Here is a 26,699-nt window from a genome sequence, read left to right on the forward strand (position 1 = left end):
CGATGGCCACCACCCACATCAGGTTTGGAGGTGCCTTAAGAGGGCAAGCTGTAAACCATGGATAATTGCTGCTAGTGCCAGGCTTGGGGCTGCTTCGCAAGAGGTATGGGGCATGCCGAATCCAGATACTGCTTGTTTGGGTTTTGTGAACCTTTGAGAGATTTTAGGAAGGTCTGAAGTATGAGCCAAGACAGGCATTTGTATGGAAAAGCCACTGGAAGCCACTTGGGTGTGCCCACAAGTTGGATGGGGTGGGGTCTCAGGGAATCACCATGGCAGGGTGAACAGTGTTAGCCAGGTTGATGGAAACTCATATATGGTGGCTGCCCTTGTCTGCATGCTGGCAGGGGCAAGGGCTCAACAAAGAAACAATGGCTTCCACCAGCACTTTTGTCTGAGAGAAATCTGCCCTTCCAGTCCTCACCCCGAAGCCAGGCAACTCAGTTCCTCCCTATATGTCCTTGACACTTTTTGAGCCACTGCCCCAGCACTTGAGCTCAGAGCGAGTGAGTCTGTCAGTAAGTAAGTCTGTGTACAGTCCCTTTAAGAGGAACACCTGGGACTCCAGCCACTCTCTGTCTCACCCAGCCACAATCTCTGCTGGTTTTTGCAGCCAGAAGTTGTGGGGACTTCTCTCCCCAGCACTGGAACCCTAGGCTGGGGAGCCTGGTGTGGGGCTGGGACCTGTTGTTCCTCCAGGGGAACCTCTGTAGTCCAATTTTTAACAATCACATGCGGATGTGTGACCAGCCCATTCCACATCTCCCCCACCCCTACCGATCTCTAGGTACCTTCTTCTGTATGTCCTAGTTGTAGGACTTTTGTTCAACTAGACTTCTCAATGATGGTTGTTCTGTAGTTTAGTTGTAATTTTGATGTCATGAGAGAAGGCAAGCACAGCATTTATCTACTCCTCCATTTTGACCAGAAACCTGCTTAGTGAATTCTATATAGTTATTTATATGAAAGAGGAAGAAAAAAGAGGAGATGAGGGCTCAGAGGTTGGCAGAGCATAGAAAAGGTTTGAGGTAGCTATGGTGGAGAATGGGAAGAACTCTAACTATAGAAATTAGGATGGATGTTGGATAACATCTAGGACTCAATTGAATAGGAGACTGTGAATTGTTAGTGGAAGACCTGCTAGGAAGACCTACTAGGAAGACCTACAAGGAAGACCTGCTTGGTGATGTGTGATATTCTAATAGCTCTGAGCAGTTCAAGTGTAAGAATGGAGACAAACTATTGGGCTAACATATGGTGGGAGTTTTGCTACATGGGTATGATGAAAGGACAGAGAATTGCTTATGCTAGCAAACATAGAACTATCATTTGCTAAAACAGTATCTTTCCAAAACCATTGCATTTGTTTACTTTCTTATTTCATTGGAATCTCTTTTCAAATTTTAAGGAGTTCTTTCCTGATGATTTTATTCAAAATATTCTTTCTCTTTTGATTTTTTTATATCCTTAACATGATTTATTGTCCTGTTGTTGTTGTTGTTGTTGTTGTTCTATTCCACTGTCTTGGAACTTTTCTACCTCCTATTTGTCCTTGACATTACCTAATCTAGTAATTACTGTATGTTATTGTTTCTTTTCCACCCTTCTTCCCTCCCTCCTACTCTGCTTCACTACCTTTTATCTATTTCTCCCCTTTAAAATTATACTATACGACAGTAGGAAATTTTTAAAAATTGTTAAGCCCCAGCCCTAAGTGTTTGTGGAACATAATAGGAGCTTAATCAATATTAAATTTTATTAATTATTTAGATTATTTTACAGGGCCCTGTGCATAAAGAAATATATAAGGGAAAAATTTGGAGGTGGGGGTGGGGTAGGGACATATAAAGTGAAAAGTATATTTTCAGGCTGATCAGTGTACATTTCATATGCAGTATGTTTAGTTTGTGCTAATCTCTGTTTAAATTTTTAAAAATTTAAGTATTGACATATTTGTTGGCTTATTTAATTGTCACCATTTGAAGGCCCTCTTCTTGTTGCAGATTCACAATCTGAATTTAAGACCAAACTTTTATATGACTTCTGTGAATTTTTCTATCTCACTTTCATAGATTTGTTCTAGAATTCTACAAGTTTTCCCCATATGATTGCCATTATCACAATGTACTGAGTTATTTATTTACAGAATTTGTCTCTTACTATACAGTGAATTCTTATGATAAACTTCATTTGCACACTTTTATCTTTATCCCCTCAATACAGAGTCTGGCCCTATTAAATTCGAATAAATATGTGTTGAATGAATGAATGAATATCCATTAGGCAGAGAAGAAAACTAAGCCCTTGGCATGGTTAATTGATTTACCCAAGGCCAAAGAGATGATAAGGAAAGGGGCCGTGACTTTCTGATATCTAGGTAAAAATCCATTGTCAGATTTATTATACTTTAGTCCTGGATTTATATTCCTAAAACTGCCACTTGAATTTAATATTTTCAAAGAATCTGAGCATGAGCCACTTAAATTTTCCAATTTAAATACAGAGCCCATTAAGCCCTCTGTTTTGTTTTGCACATTTTATATCCTTCCATGCAAATGTTTCTTACATTAGTTGCTTTAAAGCAAAGCAGCATGATTATATAGCAGTACACAGCAGTACACAGCAGGGTCATATAGGTAAATGAGATGACTTCTTGTACCACAAAAATCCTTGGGGGCTGCAGAATTCCAAATAAAATAAGAAATCTCTTTGAATAATATTTTAAAATTATTTTTTACAAGAAAAATTTCTGTCATAAATGCTGATTTGAAAGACTTCATATAGTAATAGAGGCATCTTGAAAACTTTTTAGTTATTGGTTCATTACATTACATTGCTTTGTAAATCAGATAATCTTAACTCAAGGTAGAATGCTATTCCTTTCAGGGGCATTGGGCCAAGAGAAGTTTGGCAAATATTAAGAACAAATAAAAGTCACAGGTTTCATGGTCAAAACATGTAGGCAAAGTTTAGAAATTCAGATATTTACTCTCCATAAAAGTAAATCAACTAAAATGTCGGATTCCATGAGATGAAAAATAATAAACACACAGATCAAATGGGAAAAACCAAGACTGCAGAGATATAATGAAATAACAAATAAAGATGATACGAATATGCCTAGTTCTAGGGTGGTGATTTTATCCTCTGAATTATTTTATAATCCCTACTGAGGTAAAATGAAGTCTCCAGGGACTGGTTACTGGGACCCATTCTTTTTGAGGTTTTTGCCTATTTCTAATTAAGGAATACATAAAGGAAGCAGTAGGTGCAATCCGATTAGTTTTGTGACTACTCTAATGAACCAACTACTCTACTCCCCAATTTTCTATCATATATGCTTGTTGTGAGGATCCAATGAAAAAAATAAAAATGGAATAGTCAACACCTCCAACCTCATAGAGTATGGCAAGGAGTAAACTGCCACAATTTGCCATAAGAACTGAATGGAAACAAGAGACTTAAGGTTCAGACCAAGATCACTCCACCAATGTAAGTAGCATGAGCATCAGCATAGTTGCAGCAATTTCCCTACCCCAAGTCCACGGGACAGCAGAGTAGCCCACAGTGGACCATACACATGCAGTGCATTATGTTGTAGCTGAGAAATCTGGAGCTTAAGGAACCCCTGGTTTTATAGCAAGAGCAAGCAAGCCAGCTACATAAATAATCCTGAAAAATGGCTGAGTAAAACAGAAATTGGGACCTACAATTTCGATACAATCAGTACAAATTTTAGGAACACAAAAGGCCCAAGGAGGACTGCCTCAGAAAGAACTTTAAAAATAAAAAGCATCATTACCCAAGATAAATAAAAATCATGTCTGTGTAAATGTATGTTCGTAGCACCATTATTCATAACAGCTAAAAAGTGGAAACAACTCAAATGTCTATCAACTGAAGGATAGCTAAACAAAAGGTGGTATATCTGTAAAATAGAATATTATTTAGCCATAAAAAAGAATAAAGTGCTGAAACATGCGACACATGGATGAAACTTGAGAATATTATGCTAAGTAAAAGAAGCTATTCACAGAAGGTCAGCTATTGTAATGATTCTATTTACATGAAATGCCCAGAATAAATAAATACATAGAGACAGAAAGTAGGTTACTGGTTGCATAGTTCTGAAAGGTGGGAGAGAGTGGCAATGGGGAATAATTGTTAAAAGATACAGAATTTCTTTAGGGGGGCGTAATGAAAATGTTTCAAAATTAGATTGGCATGATGATTGAATAAGTGTTTGTATATTAAAAAACTAATGAATTGTTAAATGGGTGAATTTTATACTATGTGAATTACACCTCAGTTAAGCTTTCTGTTTCTTCAGAAAACATTAAGGATGCTTAATGTGGGGAAAAAATAATAAACCTCTTGAACAATGAGATTTAATGAGCTTCTAGGTTAGTAAACACATCTGCATGTTGGGAGAGTAGAGCCGCCTGAGAGAACATGGATGTCCTGTGCACATTACAGCCCACACCTCGCCCTATGCATCTCTTCAATTTGGCTCTTCTTGACTTATATCCTTTAAAAAGAACTGTTGTTGTTTTTGTTGTTGTCGTTTTTAAGAGAAGTAATCCGTTATTTTTCTTGTTTCACAAATAAAGTTGGCTGTGCTGGTTGCTTTTTTGGGGATTAGTCAAAGAGACCAAATCCCACATCCTCGTCCTACTCCTCCAACTCTTCCTTTGCTTCAGCCTTGGCTGGGGCTGCAGCAGCAGCAGGAGCAGCAGTGGTGTTGGCAGCCATAGGGGCAGCAGCCACGGATGCAGAGGAATCATCCAAGAAAGCCTTGACCTTTTCAGCAAGTGGGAAGGTATAATCAGTCTCCTCAGACAAAGCCAGTGCCTGCTTGTACCCACTGATGATAGACTGGGGTACTGATATAACAGATGGGTAACCAATCTGCCGACACACGCTGGTCACATTGCAGACATCCTCCAGGAAACGGGAATAGAGCTTCCGCTGGGATGTCAAGCACTTCCGGGTTGTAGATGCTGCCGTTGTCAAACACCTGCTGGCTGATCAGCCCAAAGGAGAAGGGGGAGATGTTCAGCATATTCAGCAGTGTGGCTTCACGGATCCCACTCTGTCGCCAGTCTTAACCAGCTGCATATCACTCAGGATTTCAACGGTGCCCTGGAGATTTTAGTGGTGATGCCTAACGCCTGGAAGAAGGAGGTCTTCTCGGGCCCCAGACCAGTGTTCTGGGCTGGCACGGTGACTTCACAAGGGGCAATGGCACCAGCACGCGCAGCTGCTGGCACCTTATTGGCCAGCAGCATGTCCCTGATCTCAGTGAGGTTCTCCTTGGTGAACACAAAGCCTATTAATACATTCCCTCGGCGATGAGGCAACAGTTTCTCCAGAGCCGGGTTGTTTTCCAGATGCCCTCCGATGGCCTTGCGCATCACGGTGTTCTCGCCCATCAGCACCACCGCCTTCCCCTGCAGGGACATGCGGATCTGCTGCATCTGCTTGGAGCCCACCTTGTCTGCTCCCACAATGAAGCATTTTGGATAACCATCCAGAAGTTGGACACTGCAGTGCATCAGGGATTACCACACAGGGTGTAAAGACGATGTCACTCTCACGAGGACGCCTGGCGAGAGCCATAAAGAACGGTTAAACGTAAGTAAATTCCTTCCTGAGTTCTTTGAGCCTTCCTACCAAATTATCCTACCTAAGGAGGGGGTCATCAGAAACCCTGATTTAGGCTCCAGCTCCCCGGCCCGGCCTGGCCGGCTCCCTCCCTCCCTCCCCTGCAGCCCTTCGCCTGCTCTCCCGCCAGCCGGCCCTGCGGGGTGGGGGGAAGACAGGAGGGGAGGAGGGAGGGGGACCCCCGAGTCGCCCCCTCCCCTTCACCCCCCCCCTCCCGGACTCCATCCTCCGCTGCCGCTGAGCAGCTGCGGGGCCGCCGCCGCCTTTGCAGGCTGAGTCATCACTAGAGAGTGGGAAGGGCAGCGGCAGCAGCAGAGAATCCAAACTCCAAAACTGATATCCCGAAGTACCATTTCTCCAAGTTGGGGGCTACAGGGGAGCCATCATGAGCGATGTCACCATTGTGAAAGAAGGTTGGGTTCAGAAGAGGGAGTCCTCTTTGGTGGAGCCCACAGGCGGAAAGGAAACAGGATTCGTAAGATGGCAGGCGGGACCTGTGCTACGTGCAGTCAATAAGAGACATGGAAGAGAGACATATAGATAGATCAATGGAAGAGAATTTAGAATCCAGAAATAAACCTATATATCTCTGGTCAGTTGATTTTCAGCAAGGGTGGCAAGACCATTCAACAGGGAAGAATAGTCTTCAACAAATGACGCTGGGACAACTGGATTCCTGCATGCAAAAGAATGAATTTGGATCCCTACATCACACTATATAAAAAAAATAACTCAAAATGAATCAAATAGGTAAGCATACGAGCTAAAACTATAAATCTCTTAGAAGAAAATGGATAAATCTTTGTGACCTTGGATTGGTCATTGGCTTTTTAGATTTAACATCAAAAGCACAAGCAACCAATGAAAAACATGATGAACTGGACTTCATTAAAATTTTAAAAGACTGGGCCGGCCCGGTGGCTCAGGTGGTTAGAGCTCCATGCTCCTAACTCTGAAGGCTGCCGGTTCGATTCCCACAAGGGATGGTGGGCTGCACCCCCTGCAACTAGCAGCAACAACTGGACCTGGAGCTGAGCTGTGCCCTCCACAACTAAGACTGAAAGGACAACAACTTGAAGCTGAACAGCACCCTCCACAACTAAGACTGAAAGGACAACAACTTGAAGCGGAACAGCACCCTCCACAACTAAAATTGAAAGGACAACAACTTGACTTGGAAAAAAGGCCTGGAAGTACACACCGTTCCCCAATAAAGTCTTGATCCCCTTCCCCAATAAAATCTTTTTTTTAAAAAAGAATTTTTATAATGCAACAATAAAAAGACAAATCAAATAAAAACGTGCAAAGGATCTGAATTGACATTTCTTCAAAGAAGATACATAAATGGCCTATAATACATGAAAAGATGCTCCACATCATTAGCCATCAGAGAAATGAAAATCAACATCATGTGAGAAATCACACCCATTAAGATGGCTGTAATCAAAAAGACATAATAAAAAGTGTTGGTGAGGATATGAAGACATTGGAACACTCATACACTGCTGGTGGGATTGAAAAATGCAGCAGCTGCTTTGGAAAAGTTTGGCAGTTCCTCAAAAACTTAAATATAGAGTTACCATATGACCCAGCAGTTCCATACCTACGTAGGTATATACCCAGGAGAATTGAAATCATATATCTATACAAAACTTAAATATTCATGTTCATAGTAGCATTATTCATAATAGTCCCAAAGTAAAAATAACCCAAATGTCCAGTAACTGTTAAGTGGATAAGCAAAATATGGAGGAATCTATAAAATGGAATATTATTCAGCCAGAAAAGGAATGGAGTACAGCTCGGTACCTGGCGCGACATGGATGAATCTTGAAAACCTTAATGCTAAGTGAAAGAAGCCAGACACAAAAGGCTACATATTGTATGACTCCATTTACATGAAATGTGCAGAATAAGCAAATCCATAGAGACAGAAAGCAGTTTACTTGTTGCCAGGGGCAGGGAGGAGGAGGGTATGAGAAGTGACGGCTAATGGGGTCATGGTTTCTTTTTTGGGTGATGAAAGGTCTGGAAATAAATAGTGGTGATAGTTGTACAACCTTGTAAATATATTAAAACCCACAAATGTATGCTTTAAAATGGTGATTTTATGATATGTGAATTATGTCTCAATAAAACATTTTTTAAAAGGAAACCCTGATTTATAGCTGGTCAGTCAGAAGGATAAATGGCAACCAGGGACTCCCAACTGGCATATGAAGTGCCGGTAGCCTGGTGGGATAAAGTCCTTTACCATGTGGGATCTGATCCTAATTCAGAATACTTGGGTCAGAATTGAATTAAATTGTAGAACACCCAATTCAGTTCCATAGAGAATTGGAGAACTTCTTGGTGTAGAACAAACCCACACATTTGGTGTCAGAAGTGTTGTGTGAGTAGAAACACAAGTTTTTGTTTAACCATCACCTCTGTTTTTATTGCTTGCCTCTATTTCTTCTCACATCAGTAATTGTTTCTTCAATTTTCCTGAATCACTGGGTGTCAATGCCTGGACACACAGATGCATTGACCCCTGATATTTAGAGGACTGAACTCCTGTCTGTCACAGAAGGTGGGAGATAGGAAAATATTCAGACATTAAGCTCTAAAAAGAGCACGCTGTCAGCAGAGCCAGGGTGCCTGCTAGAAATTGTAAGAAGCTCTGAGTTTCTGTCACCTGATTGGTTGAGCTCCCTTGTCCCACCCCCTTCTTTTTCAATAAAGCATTTGCTGAAGCCCTTCAAGCCTGAGTCACTCCATTAGAAGCCAGGAACTGGCCACAAGAAAAGAATCTCAGCTGATGGTAAGTTGGAAGACTGACAATTTCAAAATGATTATTTGACCATCTACTGTGTGGCAGATACCTCCTAACCTCTAGAGCTGGGCTGTCCAGTAGAGAATACTCGGCCACGTATGGTCATTGAGCTCCTGTTAGTCTGACCTGAGATGTGCTGTAGTGTAAAACACATTTAGTATATTCAAAGACTTAGTAAGAAAAAAGAATGCAAATTTCTTATTGATAATTCTTAGAATGGTTATGTTCAAATGATACTGTTTTCATATGTTGAGTAAGGTAACATATATTATTACTAAACTAAATATTTTATTAAGATTAATTTCTTTTACTTTGTAAAAAAAATTGTAAGTCACATATGAGGTGTTCATTCATTGTTCTATTGGACATTCTTACTCTAGACCGTCTCATTGAAAGAACTGAGTAGTCTTCTGGAGGATATGTACTAATGTCAAGGGTATTTGGAATAAAAAATAAATGAATGGAAAATAAAAACAAGAATAGTAACTGGTGAGATCAGCTGTACCTGGGGTAACTGCTTAGCACTGTTGGTCAGGTAGGACCTCTCTGACAATATAATATCTAAGCTCAGATATGAATATTCAACAGAGCCAGATGTGGGAAGATTGAAAAAAAGAGAATGGTACCAAGAAGGAACAGAGGATGCAGAAGGCCTGACATGGCAATGAACTTGTCATGTTCAGGAATCAGAGGAATGCAGTGTGGGTCCATCATAGTGGGTGAGAGGACAGTGGAGGTGTGAGGGTGAGGGATACACAGGAGTGCTGGGTAAGCTTGGGTTAGGAGTCTCGAAGCCATTAGAGGATGTTGAGCAGAATAACATCATAATATGATTTGTGTTTTTAAAAGATCATTTGGCTTCTGTCTAGAAAATGGATTGAGGGAGGGTAACAGCATCAGTAGCAAGAACAAGCTACTTGCAAGGTTAGTGCCAATAAGCAGCCCGACGAGAGCCTTGGACAAGGGTAGTGGTCATACGATGACTCCAGGTGCGGATTCAGTCGCTTTGTAGATACAGTCGATTGGCTTGGCTTGCATTGGATTGGGTGGTCAGGGAAGGGGATTTAAAGGATCAATGTTAGATTTAGAGTTTTACAACTTCATGTTTCAGCTCCAAATAGGCACAGGTTATTAGAAGAGTGCCAGATATGGGAGGATGAAAAAATTAAGAGGTTGAGTCAGGCAATGTCAGGTTTGGGGTACCTATGGGACCCCCAAAGGGAGATGCCAAGATTCAGTTGGTTACACTAGGCCAGAGCTCCGGGGAGAAAGGAAGGCTGATTTTGTAGGTCACAAGTTATCACTGCGGTATTATAACATATGAGACTGGATGATATTACCTATGGAAAAACGAGAGGATGGAGGGAGGTAGGTACAAGTCCTTGGACACCCCAAAAATTAGAGGTAAATTTAGAGGAGATAAAAGTAGCAATTTGGACAGAGATAAGGGGGCCAAATGAGCTATAAAGAAAACAAAGAGGTGTTGTGTGTACACTTTATCATCTCAAGGCCTAAGAAAAATGAGTTTTAAGAATTAGAAGGGGTCTAATGGGTCCCATGTCACAGAGGTATCAGGATAAGAACTGAGAAGACCTCACTGGAGTCGGTGACATGAGGCCATAAGCATCCTTACTGAGAGCACGGTCCATGGAGTGCACAGGACCAAAGACAATTGGAGTGTGTTTAGGAGGAAAGGAGAGGGGAAGAGAAGGAGACATGACCTCCTAAAGTCTGGCTGTCAATCCTTTTTACTGAAAGAATTTTCTAGAGAGGAACAGGGCTGAAGCTGGAAAGGGACTGAGGATGGATACTTTGTTGAGGGAGGGGATACGATCATGTTTATGTCATAGAATGATCTAGTAGAAAGAAAATCTTGGGGCTGTGTTGCAAGAAAAGATATAATGCACATAAATTCTTGGAAAGGTGAGAGAGCGAGGGATCCAGAGCAAATGTGGGGAGGGAGTAAATGAGAACTCTTGACTCTTTGTGTGAACTGGAATGAACAGGAACTCTCTACACACTTACTAGGTGTAGACAGACAAGAGGAATTGGGTGAGAAAAGGCTAAAAAAGTCACAACTGATTGTTACCATTTTCTCACTAAAACATGAGGCCAGGGCATCAGCTGAGAGCAAGGATGGGGGCTGATATTAGGAAGTTTGAGGAGAAAACAGAAGTGAAGCAATTATTTCAAAGCATGAAAATGTGAGTATGATGAAGAAATAGAGTAAGAAAGTTTCCATGTGAAATCTGTGGTCATAAATCCAGTTGCGACCCTTAATAATTGTGACATTGGGCAGGTCACTTCCCCTCCCAGAGCCATGGATGATGATACTCATCCAAAAGCCAGGATATTGTAATTGCATGTGATAAATTGTACAGTGACTGGCACCTTTTAGGGGCTCAACAATTAATCATCATAATCCATCTGAGTACCATCTGGGGCACGCAGTTTCTCTCCCCCACTTTGCAACTAAGCTGGGCCCATAATATCGCAAATTTGCCTCACTGGACTTCTCCACCTGTCATTGCACAATCATCCTTCCTTGTTGTATGAATATTTTAAGCCAATGATTTAATTATTGAGCTCATCATATTTTCTGAATGCCCTGTAGCATGCTGAGAGGGTGGAGAAAACCTGTTGAGGAATTATGCAAGGGAAGTGTTTAAAAGTACATTTCTGGTGGAACTTATCTGCCTAAGATCAAATTCAGGCTCTATTTCTTTCTAACTGGGGGCCTTAAATAATTAATGGAACCAGTTTAAGTCTTCACGTCCCATCTGTACAATGGTTATACTAATTATACCTAACATGATTCCATATTTATAATGTCACAGAGTATGCTCAGTGCTTTACACACATTCACACTTGCAACCAACCCTCAAGAGCCACATGAGAGGAGTTGAGATGAGGGTTAAAAGAAGAGCTCTTAGCCATACAAAATATGCATAAGTAGTAACTATGATTCTTATGAGCATTGTTCTTGACCTGGACTTGAACTTCTACAATGTATGGTTCAGGACTGAGTCCCAGGACACTGCACGAGCCTGATGAGCACCAGAGTTCCCATGTGTCAAAGACACTCGGTTCTGCCTAAAAGATTTCCATGTGTATTCTCACCTAATTCTCACCTAAAAACCAATGCTCACCACAAAATCACCCCATTTGCTAGACGAGGAATATGAAGAGCTGTCACTGAGTCAGCCCTCATATTGTGCTGCCGTGGACTACTGTGTGCTGCCTTGAATGGCCGGTAGCCGGTAGCCAGCAAGAGCTGCTGTGAGCTGCTGTGAGCAGCCAACCAACGACTGATGACCGACCTCAGGTGGGGGGAGCACAAGGCTCATAATACCAGCATGGGCCACGGAGCTGTGTCCTACACAACTAGACTGAGAAACAACAGCTTGAACCGGAGTGGGGGGAGATGGCAGGAGGTGGAAGAAATGGGGGGAAAAAGAGGAAGAAAAGAAGCCAGGGAGAAAGACACAGAAGGGAATGAGTCAAATTGTCATACCAGGGTATGCTCATCCCCAGACAACCACGAGGGGAATCCTTAAAAGGTAGCACTTGAGATGGCAAATCCAGTGGCTCTGGTATTGGTTCAATCTGGTTTTCTGAGATTGCTGCCTCCCCAGACTGGCTGGGCATGGTGGTGAACACACTGCTGAAATAGCTGGGCCAGAGTATCCCCTTGATAAGAGAGGGATGATAACAGATGTCTTGCAATATTACTACAAGGATTAAATGTGAATAGATGCTGCAAGTTGCTATTTCTCCTCAGGAGGCCGAATAGACCAGGCCAAGATGATATGCAAATGATTGTGGTAATAGAAAAATAACACTGGCTCTTATGCAAAGATTCTAGGTGTGGGGGTTCATTTTAGGGGTTCATTCTAGGGGTGGGGAAAGATCATTTTAACAACCACCCTGGCATTTCTGATAAAGCTCACAGGCCATAGTATGAGGATATTTGGTTAAATGGGTCACACCAACTTCTGCGTTGAATCTGGATGAAATAGTTACAGCTGTGATCTAATCCAGAGGCAGACACTACATTTTTGTGGATTCTCATTCTTAAGAGTAAGGAAATCTATCCCAGATGCTGCCCAGGATATCTTTCTTGAATGTTAGTGTCCAGGATTTAGTCATGTGCCCACTGCTAAAAGAATCCCGTGCAAAGCAAAGGGGATTTCAGCTACTACTGAGTCTATCAGGATTTGCCTGCAAAGATGGAGAGAAACACCTTCTCTGAAGGGTGAGTAATGCAACAAAACTGGGATGTAGTTAGCAGAGAAGAATGTGGGAATGTGGGCAACGAGCAACTTCTGTCACAGCTGTGCAGTGCAGGAAAGACTTGGATGTCAGATCAAACTGGATTGAAATCCTTCCTCTACCACTTACTACCTACCTGACTTTGGACGTGTCCCATAATTCCTCTATCAATTTATTCTTATGAAAACTACAAATAATGACCATTATAGAGTTATATGTAGGTCAAACTGGATCCCAATATATATAAGTAGATTCCCACTTAGTATAATGCATGGTCTCAAGAGCTCCCAAAATATTAACTAAACTTATCACTTTCATATTCTTTATGCTACCGACACTAAAGTTATACAATAGTGAAAACCTTTGCATCCCAAACAGAGAAGAGCTGCATATTGAATATAGATGAGGAATAACAGAGGGTTGAATGCAGAGATAGGGCCCCCTTCGCTAACTGCTCCCAGCACAGAATCCACAGAATGTAACACATTACTACATATTACCAGTAACTGTTCAAGATGCTCTTTAACCATAAACTCAAACCACATTCTGAAACTTTAACTTAAAGGTGAATGAAACAATAGGTCAAGGGTTCTCACAGAGGGAAGGGCCAGGAGCTGGGAGTCTGAGAGTCCCTGGGGCAGGTGGAGGTTGCAGATCCTGCCAGCACCTGCCAGCACCTATGCACTGAGTCATGGGTGGAAGAAGATGTGACCCTACTGACTCCGAGTCTAGTGCTTCCCTCACTGTTCATGGCTGAAGATGCCGCTCATCAACTTTCTGTGGTCTACACATCTCACTCAGTACTCGGCTGGTGGACAGGAGCCTTGTAACCCTCTTGCTTAACTAATCAGCCTGATAGGTGCAATGCATGTTCATAATCATGGGAACATGGAGATCTATCCTTTCCCAAGGGGCATCCAAGAGAGCACCAGATTTACAGTATGACTGGCCACAGGTTCAGTCGAGTGGGTATCCCGCTACAGTGGGAGCCATAGTGGAAGGGATGTGGGCCTGAATAGAGATGCTGTAAGGTGGCTTCACAGCTAAGAAATGGCCACTGTTGAAATGTTTCAGGTGTGGGCAAGATGGAAACCAACTTCTCCAGCCCTCTGAATGGACCTGAAGAGATGTTTCATCTGTCTGCTTTGCAGATCACCTCATTGGTGGTGCTTGGAATCATCTTTGTGCTCAGCATCCCGGAAAATGGGCTTGTGATCTGGGTGGCTGGATTCTGGATAGCACACACTGTAACCACCTTGTGTTACCTGAACCTGGCTTTCATCAACTTCTCCTTCATTGCCACTCTACCATTCCTCATGGTCTCAATGGTCAAGAGAGAACAATGGCCTTTTGGCTGGTTCCTATGCAAGTTTGTTTACAGCATGAGGGACATAAACCTGTTTGGAAGTGCCTTCCTCATTGCTTTCATTGCTCTGGACCGCTGTATTTGTGTCCTGCATTGCGTCTGGGCCCAGAAGCACCGCACTGTTAGACTGGCTTCAAAAGTGATTAATTGCACCCTGGATTCTTGCACTAATCTTTACCTTGCAAATTTTCATCTTCATCACTATAATAAGTGATGGAAGTGGGAATACATACTGTATTTTCTACTTTGCATCCTGGGGTGACACCCCTGATGAGAGGTGGAAGATGGCCCTAGGCATGTTGACAGACAGAGGGATCATCCAGTTCGTCACTGGCTCAATTATGCCTACATCCATCATCGCTATCTGTTATGGGCTCATAGCTGCCAAGATCCGAAAAGAAGCCATGATGAATTCCAGCCTGCTTTTTCGGGTCCTCACTGCTGTCATAGTTTCCTTCTTTCTTTGTTGTTTCCCCCTTTCAACTGATTGTCCTTTTGAGCACAATTTTGCTCAGACAGATGTTGTTTGAGGATAAGTACCAAATTCTTAATGTCCTGGTTACCCTGATGAGCTGCCTGGCATTCTTTAACAGCTGCCTCAACCCAATGCTCTACGTCTTCGTGGGCCAAGGCTTCCAAAAGGGACTGATCCACTCCCTACCTGCCAGTCTGGAGAGGGACCTGTCTGAGGACTCAGCCGAGACCAGTGACACAACAACCAAACCTGCTTCACCTCCCACAGTTACAGGAAATGTAAGGGGTTAGGGGACATTTTTGAGCTCTGCCTGCTCCTACCCTGCTCCCAGTTCCAGCTTCATTTTTCCTTGGGTCATACTGAGCCACTCATCATGAAAAATACTTTGGTGTCCCCTGATTTGGGGGGAAGGGGGAAGAAATGGACACAGGGTACTACTGGTGTCAGTTTTGGTTTGAGGACCTCAGCCTAAACCCGGGGGAGAGTGGAGGTGGGAAAAGAGAACAAGAGAGAAGAGACAGTGATGAGGAATTTGTAAAGCTTAGATGAGAGAGTATATTAAGGGGAAAACTTTGGTATTTCACTGTTAAGTAAGATGTTTCCTGTACGTTTTTGTTTGTTTGTTTTTAATCAAAGTTTATTGGGGTGACAATTGTTAGTAAAGTTACATAGATTTCAGGTGTACAATTCTGTAATACATTATCTATACCCACATGTGTGTTCACCACCCAGAGTCAGTATTCTTTCCATCACCATATATTATCCTGTAAGGTTTTTTTAAAGCTATTTTTATCAGACTACATAGGTTTACTTCTATTCCTAGCTTGCTAAGAGTTTTCTTCTTTTCTTAATTATGAATGACTATTAGATTGTATCAATGCATTTTCTGTATATATTATTATTGTATATTTGTCCTTTCTTTTACATCATCATAAATTAGATTAATTTTTTAATGTTAAACTAGCCGTGCATTCCTAGAATAAACCACACTTGGTCCTGATGTATTTTACCTGTTTATAATTAATCTCACTAGATTGGTGTAGAATTTTTGCTTTTATGTTTATGTAACGATGGGTCTGTTCTTTTACATTCCTCTAATGTCTGTGTCAGGTATTACATCAAACTTATAATGGCCTCCTAAAAAGACCTGGGAAGTAATTCCTCTGATTCTATTCTCTGGTATTGTATCTTCATAAATGTTTAGACAAATTCACCAATGAAGCCAATTCAGTCTTGGGTTATCTTTTAATAGCAGGGAAGTCTTGGGAATTCTTTTACTAGCAGGTTCAATTTATTTAATAGTTATTGCACTAGTCAGATTTACTACTTCTTCTTCTGACAGTTTTGGTAAACTGTAAACTTTAAGGAATTTAGCTATTTTATCCAAACTATCAAATTTATTGGTATAAAACAGTACAACTACGTACAGTACTTTAGTATGGTTTTCTTCACATCATGACAATGTAAGCTACCTGAGGGAAAGAATTTTGGTCTGCACTGTTCACTCATGAATCTTGATGCCCTATTTGTAAAATAGTGCCTGATATGTGATACACACTAAATACTTATTGAATTAAAGAATCAATAAATATAGTATTACCGAGGTGTCAAGTGAGAACCCTAATGTACAGTTAAAATTATCTCTGACCCTCATGTTATGATTGGGCCATGTCCATAGAACTCTCATCCCATGCCCACAATTTTTACAAATTCCCATGTGGTTTAAATTTTTACAAACACCTCAGATTTCAAGTTTCTGCTTCAAATAAAGTACTCTGGCTAACTGTTCACCAATGTGTTTGTTTTGAAATAAATCAATCTACAATACTACTTAGCTGTGTCTTTTTTGCTTTTTGCAAATAAACACTCACACATTGTCCCTTATTATATAACATACTTTCCTGACTCATTAACAAAAGATAGAACTCAAAATAAATATTCAAATGAAAAAAAAAAAAGGTTCCTGGCACAAGTCTTCTAAACTCTTGCAATTTCCTGAGTGATAGTTTTGTCTTTTTTCATTCATAAGGAGCCCCTTTTGATCAGACAAGAATTTATGCTAATAAATTAAATTAAAATGGGCCTCTAGGTAGCCTCAGTAGAGCCAGGTGATTAACACTTTGGAACTTTCCTCCCCAAACACTGACCTCTGGGAATGGGAGGTGGGAGGGGGCTGGACATTAAGCTCTATAAAATATCCTCAACAATGAGATCTGATGAGCTTCTAGGTTGGTAAACACATCAAGGTGTTGGGTGGGGGAGCCTTCAAAGAACATGGATACTCTGCACACACACATCCCCCCATACTTTGCCCTGTGCATCTCTCTATTTGGCTGTTCTTGTTACAAATTACAATGAACTTTCTGAATTCTGGGACACATACTAGCAAACCATTGTAACTAAGGAGTGGGTCATGGAAACCTCTGATTTATAGCTGGTAAGTCATAAGGGAAGACGGCAACCAGGGACACCCAGCTGGCACATGAAGTGGGGGTAGCCTTGTAGGATGAAGTTCTTTACCATGTGGAATCTGATCCTACTTCCTGATAGTGTCAGAATTAAGTTGATTGTAGAACACCAAGTTCAGGTCCACAGAGAATAGAACTTCTTGGTGTAGGACAAACTTACACATTTGGTATCAGAAGTGTTGTGTGAGTGAGGAAATTAGTTTTTGTTTAGCCATAATTTCTGGGGTTTGTTTGTTTGTTTGCTTGCCTCTAATTCTTCTCACCTGTTACTGGTTCTTTGATTTTCCAAAAATTTTAAAGAAGAAAGGACCAGGACACCCAGATGCATTGACCCCTGATATTTAGAAGACTGAACTCCTGTGTCTCACAAAAGGTGAGAGGTGAGGGTAATATTCAGACATTAAGTTTCTAAAAAGAGTAGCTGACAATGTATCCAGGGTGCTGCAGGGAAATTGTGAGAAGCTCTGTTTCTGTCACCTGATTGGTTGAGCTCCCTTGTCCCGCCCCCTTGTTCTTCAACAAACATCTGCTGAAACCCTTCCAGCCTGAGTCACTCCACTAGAAGCCAGGAACTGGCCACAGGAAAAGGATTTCAACTGGTGGTAAGTTGGAAGCCTGAAATTTTCAAAATGTTTATTTTAACATCTATGTGTAGCAGATACCCCCTAACCTCTACAGCTGGGCTGTCCAGCATAGCCACATATGGTTATTGAACTCTTGCTAGTCTGACCTAAGATGTATTATAGTATAAAACACATTTAGTATATTCAAAGACTTAGGAAGAAAAAAGAATGCAAAATATCTCATTGATAATTCTTAGAATGGTTATGTGTTCAAATGCTATTGTTTTCATATGTTGAAATAAAATATATTTAATACATGAATTAAAATAAATTAAAAATGAATTTATTTATTTAAATGAAATAAATTAAAATGAATTAAAATAAATTTAATACATGATTAAAACTAATTTATTCTACTTTGTAGAAAAGTTGTAAGTCACATATGAAGCTCTCATTCATGCTTCTATTAAACAATGTTACTCTAGAAATAGTCTCATTAAAAGAACTTGATAGTCTTCTGGAGCATAGGTACTAATGTGGATGGTATGTAGAATAAAAAAAAATGAATGGACAAATAAAATAGAAGAGTCTGTGGTGACTTAGGCTGTACCTTGGAGAGATGCTTTGCACTGTGGGCCAGATAGGACCTCTCTGAGGACATAATATCTAAGCTGAAATAAATATTCAGAAGGAGCCACATGTGGGAAGATTGAAAAAAGAAAATGGTATGTAGAAGGAACAGAGGATGCAGAAGGCCTGACATGGCAATGAACTTGTCATGTTCAGGAATCAGAGGAATGCAGTGTGGGTCCATCATAGTGGGTGAGAGGACAGTGGAGGTGTGAGGGTGAGGGATACACAGGAGTGCTGGGTAAGCTTGGGTTAGGAGTCTCGAAGCCATTAGAGGATGTAGAGCAGAATAATGTCATAATATGATTTGTGTTTTTAAAAGATCATTTGGCTTCTGTCTAGAAAATGGATTGAGGGGAGGTAACAGCATCAGTAGCAAGAACAAGCTACTTGCAAGGTTAGTGCCAATAAGCAGCCCGACGAGAGCCTTGGACAAGGGTAGTGGTCATACGATGACTCCAGGTGCGGATTCAGTCGCTTTGTAGATACAGTCGATTGGCTTGGCTTGCATTGGATTGGGTGGTCAGGGAAGGGGATTTCAAGGATCAATGTTAGATTTAGAGTTTTACAACTTCATGTTTAAGCTCCAAATAGACACAGATTATTGGAAGAGTGCCAGATATGGGAGGATGGAAAAATTGAGAGGTTGTTTCAGGCAATGTTAGGTTTGGGGTGCCTATGGGATCCCCAAGGGGAGATGGCAAGATTCAGTTAGTTATATCAGGCCAGAGCTCTGGGAGAGACAAGGCTGATTTGTAGATCACAAGTTATCACTGCAATATTATAAGCCACAAGACTGGATGATATCACTTATGGAAAAACTAGAGGATGGAGGGAGGTAGGTACAAGCCCTTGGACACCCCAAAATTTAGAGGAGCAAAAGCTAGTAATTGGGATCACTGCATTGTACACCTGAAGCTGAAGTTGAACTATAATGAATGTCAACTACAAGTTTGTATGTATGTGTGTGTGTGTGTGTGTGTGTGTGTGTGTGTGTATGTACTTACAAGAAGCGGAGTACAGCATTAGGAATAGAGACAGTGGAAATGTAATGGCTCTGTGCAATGTCAGAGGGATAGTGGATGGGGGCGGGGGGTTCACACAGTGTGAGGGATATAAAAGATAAACATTTAAGTATTACTTTGTCTTGTGCACTTGAAACTAATAAAAAAAAAAACAAGGAAAAAAAAGCTAGTAATTGGGACTGAGAAAAAGTGGCTAATTGAGCTATAATCAAAAGGGTGTGTGTACATTTTATCATCTCAAGGCCTAAGAAAAATGTGTTTTAAGAAAGACAAAGGGGTCTAATGGGTCCCATGTCACAGAGGTATCAGGATAAGAACTGAGAAGGCCTCACTGGAGTCAGTGACATGAGGCCATAAGCATCCTTACTGAGAGCCCAGTTCATAGAGTGGACAGGACTGAAGACAATTGGAGTGTGTTTAGGAGGAAAGGAGAGGGGAAGAGAAGGAGACATGGCCTCCTAAAGTCTGGCTGTCAATCCTCTTTACTGAAAGAATCTTCTAGAGAGGAACAGGGCTGAAGCTGGAAAGGGATATGGGCTGAGGCTGGATTCTTTGCTGAGGGAGGGGATACGATCATGTTTATGTGATAGAATGATCTAGTAGTAAGAAAACCTTTGAGATGTTTTGGCAGAAAAGACATAGTGCACGAGAGTAGTTCTTGGGAAGTTGAGAGTGAGGGTTCAGAGCAAACGTGGGGAGGGAATAAGTAAGAACTCTTTACTCCCTGTGTGAACTGGAATGAACAAGAACTCTCTATTCACTGTTACAAGTGTAAACAGACAGAAGGAATTCGGTGAGAAAAACCTAAAAAGGTCACAAATAATTGTTACCATTTTCTCACTAAAACATGAGGCCAGGGCATCAGCTGAAAGCAAGGATGGGGGCTGATATTAGGAAGTTTGAGGAGAAAACAGAAGCGAAGCAATTATTTCAAAGCATGAAAATGTGAATATGATGAAGAAATAGAGTAAGCAAGTTTCCATGTGAAATCTGTGGTCATAAATCCAGTTGCGACCCTTAATAATTGTGACATTGGGCAGGTCACTTCCCCTCCCAGAGCCATGGATGATGTTACTCATCCAAAAGCCAGGATGTTGTAATTGCATGTGATAAATTGTACAGTGACTGGCACCTTTTAGGGGCTCAACAATTAATCATCATAATCCATCTGACTACCATCTGGGGCACGCAGTTTCTCTCCCCCACTCGGCAACCAGGCTGGGCCCATAACATCGCGAATTTGCCTCACTGGACTTCTCCACCTGTCATTGCACAATCATGCTTCTTTATTGTATGAACATTTTAAAGAAGTGATTTAGAGATTATTGAGCTCATCATATCTTCTGAATGCCTTGTAGCATGTTGAGTGGTTGGAGGAACCTGTTGAGGAAGTGTGTGGTGGGGAAAAGTACGTGGTGGAATTCATCTGCCTGAGCTCAAATTCAGGCTCTATTTCTTTCTAACTGGGGGCCTTAAATAATTAATGGAACCAGTTTAAGTCTTCACTTCCCATCTGTACAATGGTTATACTAATTATACCTAACATGATTCCATATTTATAATGTCACAGAGTATGCTCAGTGCTTTACACACATTCACACTTGCAACCCTCAAGAGCCACATGAGACGAGTTGAGATGAGGGTTAAAAGAAGAGCTCTTAGCCACACAAAATATGCATAAGTAGTAACTATGATTCTTATGAGCATTGTTCTTGACCTGAACTTGAACTTCTACAATGTATGGTTCAGGACTGAGTCCCATGACACAGCACAGAACCTGATGAGCACCAGAGTTCCCATCTGTTAAAAACACTCGGTTCTGCCTAAAAGATTTCCATATGTATTCTCACCTGATCCTCACTAAAAACCAAAGCTCACCATAAAATCATCCCATTTGCTAGATGAGGAATATGAAGAGCTGTCACTGAGTCAGCTCTCATATTGCACAGGTGTCACACGTGAGATTAGAATACAGATTGACCTAAGTGCTGTGCCTGGCACACTACATTGTAACAGTGACTCTCGATGGGGAAGTGATTTCCCCCTCAGGGGGCATTTGTCACTTTTGGTTGTCACAACTGGAGGGGGTTGCTACTGGGATCTAGCACAAGGAGGCCAGAGATACGGCTAAACATCTTAGAATGTTCCGGACAGCCCCCCACAACAAAGAATTATCTAGCCTCAAATGTCAGTGGTGACAAGGTTAGGAAACCCTGAACTACAGTAAGCAATATCCCATAGAAGACTCGGTGAAAGTGACTGGTGAAGAGGAAGAAAAGAGAAATGGAGAAAGACAAGAAGGGAGGGAATGAGGCAAATTGTCATACCAGGGTCTGCTCATCTCCAGGTAACCTTGGGGGAACCAATGAAAGGCAGCACTTGAGAATGGCAAACTCAGTGTCTCTGGAATTGGTTCAATCTGGTTTTCGGAGCTTACAGACTGGCTGGGAGTGGTGGTGAACACTGCTGAAAACCCTGGGCCAGATTTTCCCCTTGTAAAAAAGGGATGACAATGGATGTCTTGCCATATTATTACAAGGATTAAATGTGAATAGATGCTGAAAATTGCATTTCTCCTCAGGAGGCAAAATAGCCTAGGCCAAGATGATATGCAAATGTTCATGGCCATAGAAAATAATTGGCTGTTATGCAGAGATTTTTGAATGGGGTTCATGAATGTACATTTTGACAGCCACACTAGACCATTTTGATAAAGTTCACACCACAGTATAAGGAAATTTATCAGTCAAATGTCATGACCAAGTGGGTCACACAGACATTGGGTTGAATCTGGAGGCAATACTTACTGATGTGATCTGGACTAGAGGCAGACACTACATTTTTGTGCATTCTTAGGAGCAAGGAAATCTATCCCAGAAGCCTGTCCAGAGGCTGCCCAGAATATCTTTCCCGAGTGTTAGTGTCCAGGATTTGGTCAGGTGCCCACTGCTAAAAGAATCCCATGCAAAGCAGAGGATTCCAGCTACTACTAAGTCCATCAGGATTTGCCTGCAAAGGTGAAGAGAAACACCTTCCCTGAAGGGTAAGAAAACAAAATTGGAGTGTAGTTAGCAGAGAAGAATGTTGATTGGGTGGACAACCAGCAATGTCTGTCACAGTTGAGTGTGAAGAAATGAATTGGATTTCAGATCCAGCTGAATTGAAAGCCATCATCTACCATGTATTATATAAGTGATTTTCGGCAGGTCTCATCTCAGAATTGCTCTGAATATCAATTAATTTTTATGAAATAATGAACATTGTAGAGTTGTTTGTAGACCAAAGTGGATCCCCATGAATATAACTAGATTCCACTTAATGTAATAGTCTCTACTGAGAACCCCCACAAATATAACTATTCCTACTACTTTCGTGTTCTTTATGCCACAGACACTAAAACTAGACAATGGGTGAAAACCTTTTCATCCCAAGCAGAGGAGAGCTCCATATCAAACACCGATGATGAAACATAGAGGATTGAATGCAGAGATAAGGCCCCTTTTGCTGACTGTTCCCAGCACAGAATCCACAGAATGTAACACATTACTACATATTACCAGTAACTATTCAAGATGCTCTTTAACTATAAACTCAAACCACACTCTGAAATTTTAACTTAAAGATGAATGAAACAATAGGTCAAGGGTTCTCACAGAGGGAAGGGCCAGGAGCTGGGAGTCTGAGAGTCCCTGGGGCAGGTGGAGGTTGCAGATCCTGCCAGCACCTATGCACTGAGTCATGGGTGGAAGAAGATGTGACCCTACTGACTCCGAGTCTAGTGCTTCCCTCACTGTTCATGGCTGAAGATGCCGCTCATCAACTTTCTGTGGTCTACACATCTCACTCAGTACCCGGCTGGTGGACAGGAGCCTTGTAACCCTCTTGCTTAACTAATCAGCCTGATAGGTGCAATGCATGTTCGTAATCATGGAAATATGGAGATCTATCCTTTCCCAAGGGGGCATCCAAGAGAGCGCCAAATTTACAGTATGACTGGCCACAGGTTCAGTCGAGTGGGTATCCTGTTAGGAGTGGGAGCCATAGTGGAAGGGATGTGGGCCTGAATAGAGATGCTGTAAGGTGGCTTCACAGCTGAGAAATGGCCATTGTTGAAATGTTTCAGGTGTGGGCAAGATGGAAACCAACTTCTCCAGCCCTCTGAATAGATCTGAGATGCTCTATGAGTCTACTACATACACTATTCTGCAGTACTTCTCCCTAGTGGTGTTTGGAGTCACCTTTGTGCTCGGCATCCTCGGCAATGGGCTTGTGATCTGGGTGGCTGGATTCCGGATGGCACGCACTGTCACCACCTTGTGTTACCTGAACCTGGCCATAGCTGACTTCTCCTTCACTGCCACTCTACCATTCCTCATGGTCTCAATGGTCATGAAAGAACAATGGCCTTTTGGCTGGTTCCTATGCAAGTTTGTTTACACCGTGGTGGACATAAACCTGTTTGGAAGTGTTTTCCTCATTGCTTTCATTGCTCTGGACCGCTGTATTTGTGTCCTGCATCCAGTCTGGGCCCAGAACCACCGCACTGTAAGCCTGGCTACAAAAGTGATCATTGCACCCTGGATTCTTGCACTAGTCCTTACCTCACAAATTTTCATCTTCTTGACTACAGCAAGTGATAGAAATGGGAATACATACTGTGCTTTCTCCTTTGCATCCTGGGGTGACACCCCTGAAGAGATATTGAAGGTGGCCATCACAGTGTCCACAGCCAGGTCGATCATCCGGTTCATCATTGGCTTCACTGCGCCCATGTCCATCGTTGCTGTCTGCTATGGGCTCATAGCTGCCAAGATCCGCAAAAAAGGCATGATGGATTCCAGCCGTCCCTTACGGGTCCTCACTGCTGTCGTGGCTTCCTTCTTCCTTTGTTGGTTCCCCTTTCAAGTGATTGCCCTTTTGAACACACTTTGGTCTAGAGAGTCACTTTTTCAGCAGAAGTACAGAATCTTTGTTAATCCACTGAGATCCCTGGCATTCTTCAACAGCTGCCTCAATCCAATGCTCTACGTCTTCGTGGGCCAAGACTTCCGGAAAAGACTGATCCACTCTCTGCCTGCCAGTCTGGAGAGGGCCCTGACTGAAGACTCAGCCCAGACCAGTGACACAACAGCCAAAGCTGCTTCACCTCCCACAGTGGCCGAGTCCCAGAAAATGTCAGGAGCTGGGGAACATGTGTGAGCTGTGCCTGCTCCTACCCTTCTCTCATCTTGAAAAATACTTTGGTGCCAGTCATCTTGAAAAATACTTTGGTGCCCCCTGATTTGGGTGATCAAATGGACATAGGGTACTACTGGTGTCAATTTTGGTTTGAGGACCTCAGCCTATACCCTGCAGAGAGTGGAGGTGGGAAGAGAACAAAGGAAGATAATAGAGTGATGAGAAATTTGTAAAGCTTAGATGATAAGAATATATTAAGGGGGAAACTTTGGTGTTTCACCATAAAATGTTTGCTGTGTGGGTTTTCTTAGCTATTTTGTTTTATCTGACCTTGTACGTTTCCTATTCCTAGTTTAGTAGTGGTTTTCTTGTTTTTTAAGTCATGAATGGTAATTGGGTTTTGTCAAATGCATGTTCTGTATATATTAAGGTGATCATATTGTATTTATCCTTTCATTTACATTACCATAAATTATATTTGTAATCCTAGAATTAACAATGCTTGGCCATGATGTATTTTATACATTTATAATTAATCTCACTAGATTGGTTAGAATTTCTGCATTTATTGTTATGTAAAAATGGATCTGTTCTTTTACTTTCCTCCTATGTCCTTGTCAGGTTTTACATCAAAGTTATAATGGCCTCCTAAAAAGACGTGGGAAGTGATTCCTCTGATTCTATTCTCTGAGGTCATGTCTTTCATTAATGTTTAGAAAAGTTCACCAGTGAAGCTAGTTGGATCTTGGGTTTTCTTTATGGGAAAGCTTTTACTAACAGGTTCAATTTATTTAATAGTTGTTGGACTAGTCAGATTTTCTATTTTCTCTTCTGTCAGTTTTAGTAAATTGTAACTTTCAACGAATTTAGCCATTTCATCCCAGCTGTCAAATGTAGTGGCATGAAACAGTATGATAACCGTGTACTTCGTATGGTGTCCTTCAAGTAATGAGAATGTAAGCTCTGTGAAGGCTGGGGTTGGGGTCTGTACTGTTCACTAATGGATCCTGATCTTCTATGTGTAAAATAATGCCTGACATGTGACAGATACTCAATAAATAGTTATTGAATTAGTGAATCAGTAAACAATAATATCACCCAGATTATCAAGTAGAACTTTTGATGTCTAGTTAATTACTCTGACCCTCATATCATGAATTGGGCCATGTCAGTGAATCCTCACCCCTATGTAGTTTACATTTTTATGAACAATTCATATTTTGAATTTGTTTCAAATAAAGTACTCTAGCTGTTGACTAATGACGCTTTATTTCTTAAATCCACAATAGTATGCATCCTTTTTTCTTGCTCTGTGCAAATAATCACTCACAAATTGTTCTTTGTTGTGTAACATACATTCCTGGCTCATTGGCAAACACTTCCCCAACTAAAAAGGAAAATCAAAACTGGAAATACCTGTTAGGTAGTCTTATCAAAAATCCTTTACCCAGGAGACTAGAGTTTGGGTGATGAGCACAAAATGCAATATACAGATGTATTATAGAATTGTATACCTGAAACTTATATAACTTTGTTAACCTATGATACCCCAAGAAATTTAATTTTTAAAAAAATCCTTCCTTCATCCACTGTTTCACTCAGTCATCCTTCTTCTCCCTTCCCCTCATGTCACACCTAAGGTTTTCGCATTTCAATGCAGAGTTGACCCATTTCACTTGCATTCTGGACTCCTAGAAATGCTTTCTTACTCCCCAAGAAATGTATACACTCCAATGTCCATCTAAGTTGGCCATAGAAAATAAGAAACAAGTAAAATAAAAATTGCAAGAGGGCAAAGCCAGTAACCATAAAGGACAGTGTACATCCTCTGGATAGGAGAACCCAGGGTTCCAAATTGGCTAATAAGTAATTTCCCCCACTGCCAGGGAATTCTTACTATTCCTGCCCATTGGCCTTGGTTAACTGCAAGACAACAGTACCTGCTACATCCCCTCCGCTTTTCTGTTCTTCATAAGTTTTCATTGTGCATGCCCCATTCCCACTGCCCCATTGTATATTGAGAATTCTTTGAAGTGCATGGAATGCTTACCAAGAAGAAAAACTTCTAGACCTGATTGAGTGAAAAACTCCACAATAAAACTTTCAGGCTGTCACTCTAGAATAGGATGGAACTACTTCTGTTTGGGGAGAAGTGTATACAGGGATGTTGAACAGACAAAGGAGGATGCGGCAAAGACTCACAACTTCCTACCCAGTATTCATCCTCCTCAGTCCTTAACCAG

The 26,699-nt window shown here is 41.5% G+C and overlaps 2 protein-coding genes and 1 pseudogene across 2 annotated transcripts; 2 read left to right on the forward strand and 1 right to left on the reverse strand.

Annotated features, from left to right (window-relative positions):
• Window positions 1-4,671: 4,671 nt before the first annotated feature.
• On the reverse strand, window positions 4,672-5,555 carry LOC117035410 (60S acidic ribosomal protein P0-like; annotated as a pseudogene).
• Window positions 5,556-8,394: 2,839 nt separating this feature from the next.
• Window positions 8,395-16,414, forward strand: LOC117034452 (N-formyl peptide receptor 2-like). The gene is given in 4 exon segments (XM_033127356.1): window positions 8,395-8,467; window positions 13,826-14,262; window positions 14,264-14,590; window positions 14,592-16,414. Coding segments are annotated over 3 exon segments (1,044 nt in total). The 5' UTR covers window positions 8,395-8,467; window positions 13,826-13,836; the 3' UTR covers window positions 14,883-16,414.
• Window positions 16,415-17,506: 1,092 nt separating this feature from the next.
• LOC117034449 (N-formyl peptide receptor 2-like) lies at window positions 17,507-25,726 on the forward strand. Its single transcript, XM_033127349.1, has 2 exons — window positions 17,507-17,662; window positions 23,402-25,726. The coding sequence occupies exon 2, from the start codon at window positions 23,413-23,415 to the stop codon at window positions 24,475-24,477; it is 1,065 nt and encodes a 354-aa protein (XP_032983240.1). The 5' UTR covers window positions 17,507-17,662; window positions 23,402-23,412; the 3' UTR covers window positions 24,478-25,726.
• Window positions 25,727-26,699: the final 973 nt, after the last annotated feature.

This window comes from Rhinolophus ferrumequinum, chromosome 15 (assembly GCF_004115265.2).
Source record: "Rhinolophus ferrumequinum isolate MPI-CBG mRhiFer1 chromosome 15, mRhiFer1_v1.p, whole genome shotgun sequence".
NCBI classification, from domain to species: Eukaryota; Metazoa; Chordata; class Mammalia; order Chiroptera; family Rhinolophidae; genus Rhinolophus; species Rhinolophus ferrumequinum.

Excerpts from the sequence above, each read along its gene's own strand:
- LOC117034449 (XM_033127349.1), top strand. The coding sequence starts at position 23,413 with ATGGAAACCAACTTCTCCAGCCCTCTGAATAGATCTGAGATGCTCTAT.